This window comes from Oenanthe melanoleuca, chromosome 23, assembly GCF_029582105.1.
Source record: "Oenanthe melanoleuca isolate GR-GAL-2019-014 chromosome 23, OMel1.0, whole genome shotgun sequence".
In the NCBI taxonomy this organism is placed as follows: Eukaryota; Metazoa; Chordata; class Aves; order Passeriformes; family Muscicapidae; genus Oenanthe; species Oenanthe melanoleuca.
In genome coordinates this window covers 2,370,774-2,376,472 of record NC_079356.1, presented here as the reverse complement: position 1 = coordinate 2,376,472, position 5,699 = coordinate 2,370,774, and the positions used below count along the sequence as shown (strand labels likewise).

Genomic DNA, 5,699 nt, shown 5'->3' with positions numbered 1-5,699 from the left:
CCCCACCTGGCCAGAGACCCCTTGGTCACCTCCTCAGCAGTCTGAAATTAAACCCTGGGTCAGCAGCCCTGCTGGACTGTGGGCAAGGCCAGCAGATCACCCTGGTGATGGATGGCAGCCCAGTGCCACCATGGGACTAAGCAGAGCCCCAGTGCTCTGCAGGGACCAGGCACTGTGCTCCTGGCTTAGAGCAAAGACTTCCCACCAGCACACACCTAAACCCCTCTCTAAACTGCATTGGCAGAGCTTTTGTTACTTTATCTACACTTCCTACTCTGTATGTTTACTATTTACTTTCAGCATTGTTAAACAAGTATTTGTACACCTGCTTTTCTTTAATGTAGCAATACCCCAGTCCTACCTTTTCTTGCTTTACTACTGATGTAGTAGTATCAGGTCATGCTTTCACCTTAGTGAGAAACAACAATAAAAAAAAAAAAAATAAGGTGTCTCCCTCCAGTAATTCCTATTTAATCCCTGACCAGGAAAACGAACAAGTTATTCTAAGATAGGCAAAGCTTTGGGGCATTTGATTTTTAGAACAGCTGAGCACTGCAGCACTGCAGGAAGGAGATGTACAAAGAGTATTTTATTTTTTTGCTGCTCAGCAGCACGAAAGAGCTAATGCAGAGGGGCTGCCAGTGCCTTATACAATCTGACACAGCCAACAACCCAAGGGTGCTCATCCTCCCCAGCACTCACAGCACATCTCATCCCTTAGCAGAACGCAATGTGAACACTGACCCTTCCCTTCTGAGTATCAATACAAATCTTGTTTGCCATCCAGGTTAGCTCAGAATGAAGAGGTTACTGAAATGCCTCCTGCTATAGAAAATCAGCACAATTAAACATTCAATGCAAACGAGTTTTTCTTTAAGAAACAAGCAAACACAAAACCCCCTCTTTTGTTCAGTTTTGATTTTGTTTCTTCTTTCCTTAAAGCCTGGCTGTCAAACAGAAATTCTTAAGCAAAGGCTACAATTACAGCATGACAAAACACTAAAAACAATGGTACATGTGTGGGGAATACACAAGGTAACAGCTAAGGACAGATTCTCAGAGTTGGAAATTAATTTAAATGCTATCATGATACATTGACTCAAACCCTTAAATCCTCCTCCTTTACTTTTTTACTGGAGTGTATCATCTAAGCTACTACATCTGATTAGCTATCTAGAAATTAGCAAATATTCACTAAAAATGGAAAAACTTTTTGAATTCACGATCTCTACAACAGCCCCACCATTCTCTGCTCCTCTATAAAAAACATTACAAAAAAGGAAGCTAAAAGCAAAAAGCTCACAGAACACACACTACACACTAAACCCTTTAAGTGAGATTTTATATTATGCTCTGTATGCCAAGGGAAGTTATTAATACCCTAACCCACAGCATTCAGTAGCTTGTTTGTATCACAAAGTGAACCATTCTTTTACAGAGTATTTGTTGAAATAACTGCTCAAAGTGACTTTATTTTAAAATCTCAAAAAAATCAGTTTACTATAATTTTGAATAAGAATCTGATAGTTTTGTATTAGCTGATGTGGAATAGCTACATTATAAGAAACATTGAAAATGCAATAAATTATAACATATCAATGGCAAATGTGACATTGCTTAGACAAGTAATATACACCCCCAACCAAAGGCACAAAATGCAACAAAATCAAACTGCAACGAAGACGAGAATTTTCAAGTATAAATTTTCAAGAGTAAGTTACATTTGGTATGTTAGAAATCTTTATATATATTAGAAAGAATTACACATAAATTGCAACGCATAATGCAGCGCTTTCACTGGAAAATCCTCTTTAAAGCTTCTGTTTTCACAGCACGCAATTTGTACTGAATAAAGTGGGGAAACCATCCAGTGCCAGATGTCTCAGAACATCAGTAAATTCTCTGCCAACTAAAAAAACAATTTGGTCCTTTACTACCAGATTTCGATCAAGTATTTAATCAGTGCAAGAGCTCTGCATGGAAACATATTTCAAAAGTTCTCCCAAACACAAAAAACACCGCAGGAATCCAAGGACCTGCAAAGGCAAACAATCCTCGTGCGACTTTTCTTGGCGCTGCAAGAGAAGGTTTAGAGGTGCAGGATCATTCTCCCAAGAACTTAGAATGCAAAAACTGTATTTTCACCCTTTTTTTGGGCATAACCACAAAATATTCGGGCATGAAACCACGAAAAGGAAAGCTGGTGACATCACAAAAAGCCAGAGTGTGGTTTGAGTAGAAGGAACAGCAATACCAATGTGCATGTATTACCCCTACGATATGCGGCAGGAAAGTTGCGTGCGGGCTGTTTTCTGTTCACACCGCGGGAGTTGAGTTCGGATCGGTAAAAACCCAGCGGGAGATGCGGGGAGCGCATCCCGCGGGGAGCGGCGCGCCCGGACCGCGAACCGGGCGGGCAAACCCTGCCGAGCACCGCCGGGAGAACCGCGGGGCCACCGGGAACGGGGCTCGGTGGCCACCGCAGGGCACAGCTGGGCCACCGGGAACGGGGCTCGGTGGCCACCGCAGGGCACAGCTGGGCCACCGGCAACGGGGCTCGGTGGCCACCGCAGGGCACGGCTCGGCCACCGGCAACGGGGCTCCCCGGGGGCTCGGTGGCCACCGCAGGGCACGGCTCGGCCACCGCGAACGCGGCTCCCCGGGGGCTCGGTGGCCACAGCTCGGCCAAGGCAGCGCCGCCGCCACCGGCCCCGACGGCCGCGCTCCGAGCCTGCAAAGACGACACGAGACCGTTTCCTGGGTAAATGGTTTATGTAAGTAATAAAATATTTACTATAACATAAATAGAAACGTACCCTCGCAGTCTACATTGGTTTTGCAATAAGAGATACAAACAAAAAAAACCGAAACCCCAGGGGAACGGACCGGACTGAACCCACCAAGGGGAGGGTGCGAGCTGCGCGCACGGTTAGAAATAAATAGAGACGGGCCGGGAAATTGGTTTCGAAGCGTCCCCCCGGGCGGGCCGGGCCGGGCAGAGCGGGAGGGGCCGAGCCGGGGGCGCCGCCGCCTCCCGGCCGCGCGAGGAAGGGAATAAATTAGAGATCGCAAACCTTTGGCTACTGCTGCGGCGGCCGCTGCGGCTCCGGCGGGCGAATAAATAGAGCGCGGGGCGCGGAGCGGGCGGCCGGGCCAGTCTGAGAATAAATTAAAAACGCGTCCCCCGCTGCCCGAGCCCGCCGTCGGGGCCGCGGGGGGCCGGGCAGTCACTGCACGGCGCCGGGCAGCGCATGGTGCAGCGGCGAAGTGTCCGCCTGTGCGTAAACGTCCTCCATGGGGGGATGCGGGACCCCGGCCGGCGTCATCCGCTTCTCCTTCTGCCGCCGGTTGCAGAACCAGACCCGCACCACCTCCTTCTCCAGCTGCAGGGAGTCCGCCAGGGAGGTGATCTCGTGCGCCGAGGGCTTGGGGCACTTGAGGAAGTGATTCTCCAGGGCGCCCTTGACGCCCACCTCGATGGACGTCCGCTTCTTGCGCTTCCGGCCCTGCGCCGCGATCTTGTCCAGGTTGGTGGGGCTGCCCGTGCTGGAGTCCGTCTCCTCCAGCCACTTGTTGAGCAGCGGCTTCAGCTTGCACATGTTCTTGAAGCTCAGCTGCAGCGCCTCGAACCGGCAGATGGTGGTCTGCGAGAAGACGTTCCCGTACAGGGTGCCCAGCGCCAGCCCCACATCGGCCTGCGTGAAGCCCAGCTTGATCCGCCGCTGCTTGAACTGCTTGGCGAACTGCTCCAGGTCGTCGGAGCTGGGCGCGTCCTCGTCCGACGGCTCGGGCGGCCCCAGCGGCGGCGGCGACGCCGCCAGCTCGTGGCCTCCCGCCTCCTCGGCGCCCAGCGGGTCGCGCAGCCCGTGGTGCAGCGCCGGCGCCGGCGGGCCCAGCATCCCGTTGAGGCCCGCGTAGGGCTGCGCGTAGAGCAGCGGCTGCCCCGACGGCGGGGACATGGGCGGCAGGTGGTGCGCGCCGCCCTGCGCCCATCCGCCCGCCGCGCCGCCCGCCGCCGGCTGGTGCACCAGGTGCGGCCGGTGGTGGAAGGCGGCGGCGGACAGCTCTTCGCGGGGCCCCGGCGGGCCGCCCTTGGCGTGCTCGGCGGGCGGCAGGTGCGCGCCCCCTCCGCCCCCACCGCTACCCCAGTCCGTGCCGGCGCTGGGCAGCCACTGGTGGTGCGCCAGCCCGACGGCGTGCCCGGCGGCGGGGGCCAGTCCCTGCAGGTACTCGTGGTGCATCATCTTCTGCACCTCGCGGTACGTGGTGCCCTGGTGCAGGCGGTCGCCGTCGGGGTGCATGAGCGCGGCGGAGCGCGGCAGGTACTGCGCGGCGGCGGCCATGGCGTGTGCGCCGCGCCGCCCGCGCCGCGCTTTAGAGCCGCGCGCCGGGGCGCGGGGCCGCCGCGCGCCCGCCCCGCCCCCGCGCCCCCATTGGCCCGCCCGCCGGCGCGGGGGGCGCGCGCCGCCCCGCCATAGGGCGCCGCCGGCGGGGGGCGCTGCCCCGCGCTCCGCTCTCGCCATTGGCCGCCGGCGGGAGCGCGCCGCGCGCGGGATTGGCCGGCGCGGCCGCGGGGCGGGGCGAGCGGCGCGGAGCGGGCGGCGATTGGGCGAGCGCGGTTCATTCATGCCGAGCCGCTCGGCCGCGCGCGGGGGCGGCGCGCCCCGGCGCCCCTCGGGTCTCGGCTGCTGGAGGCGGGCGGGGACCCTCGGCTCCTGCGGCCGCTCTGCGGGGCTGGCCGCTCGGGCTCTGCCACTGGGGCTCAGCCGCTGGGCTGCGTGGGAATCCATACCCGCTTGGGACGATAAAAGTCGCGATTGAGCTTTTTTGGCGCACTTGAGCCCTGGAAAGGTGCGAGCGCCTTCCTAAACGCTCCTTAGGATAGAGCAGCGAGAGCCAAGAAATGAGGAGCTGAGGTTGTTTGGGCATCATGGGAAATGTGGGTCTGGGATGCTGCCTCAGAGGCACGTCTGTGAGCCGGTTTGAGGTTGGCACAGGATAAAGGGTGGAGGAATTTGTGGGAGAAGACAATGACAGCCAGAAACAGACGCGTCTGGCAGTGTCGGGAGAGGGGCAAGGGACGTCTTAATTCAGCCAGCTCCAGACTTCATCTGGGGCTTGAGTCTCAGAGTGAATCAGGGTGGGCACCAGGAGCATTCATCACTTCTAAAAATGAATCTCTGTGCTCCATCGGTAAGGTGGGAGCAGAGACAGTGACCTTTGCCAAGGGCTCGGTGAACAATGGACCGCTGGATCAATATGCGTACGAGTGTAACATGTCAATGGCCGCACGGATGCCCTGCACTCCTGGGCTGGGCAGGGTGCCTCGCTGCAGTTAGGGACATTAACTGCAGCCTCCTGAAAGGCTTTTGTGAGGTGTGCCACATCCTTCCCTGGGTTTGGAGGCACTTTGTCATTTCTGTGTACTAAAGCACTGGTTTGGACTTGGGTCCTCCAGCCCTGCATGCTGGGACTGTTGGAGCCAGCAGGCAGAAGAACAAGTTTTGGCTTCTGGGTTTGGGGGGGCCAGTGAAGGCAGAGGTGGGCACTGCCCTGTGCTGCACGTGTGCCAGGGTGGGGTGCTGGCCCCTGCAAGAGTCCCTCTCCTCCTCCAGGCTGGCTGTGGGCAGCTGGCAGCACCCAGCCCTGCAGGAGCTGCTCCTGCCCTTCAGCAGCCCAGGGCCAAACCTGCAGCCACA

The 5,699-nt window shown here is 57.0% G+C and overlaps 1 protein-coding gene across 1 annotated transcript; it reads right to left on the bottom strand.

Annotated features, from left to right (window-relative positions):
• Positions 1–2,773: 2,773 nt before the first annotated feature.
• Positions 2,774–4,343, bottom strand: POU3F1 (POU class 3 homeobox 1). Its single transcript, XM_056509089.1, has one exon. It carries the CDS (start codon positions 4,341–4,343, stop codon positions 3,228–3,230), a length of 1,116 nt encoding a protein of 371 aa, XP_056365064.1. The 3' UTR covers positions 2,774–3,227.
• Positions 4,344–5,699: the final 1,356 nt, after the last annotated feature.

Coding starts and splice junctions, on each gene's coding strand:
- POU3F1 (XM_056509089.1), bottom strand. CDS start 4,343: ATGGCCGCCGCCGCGCAGTACCTGCCGCGCTCCGCCGCGCTCATGCAC.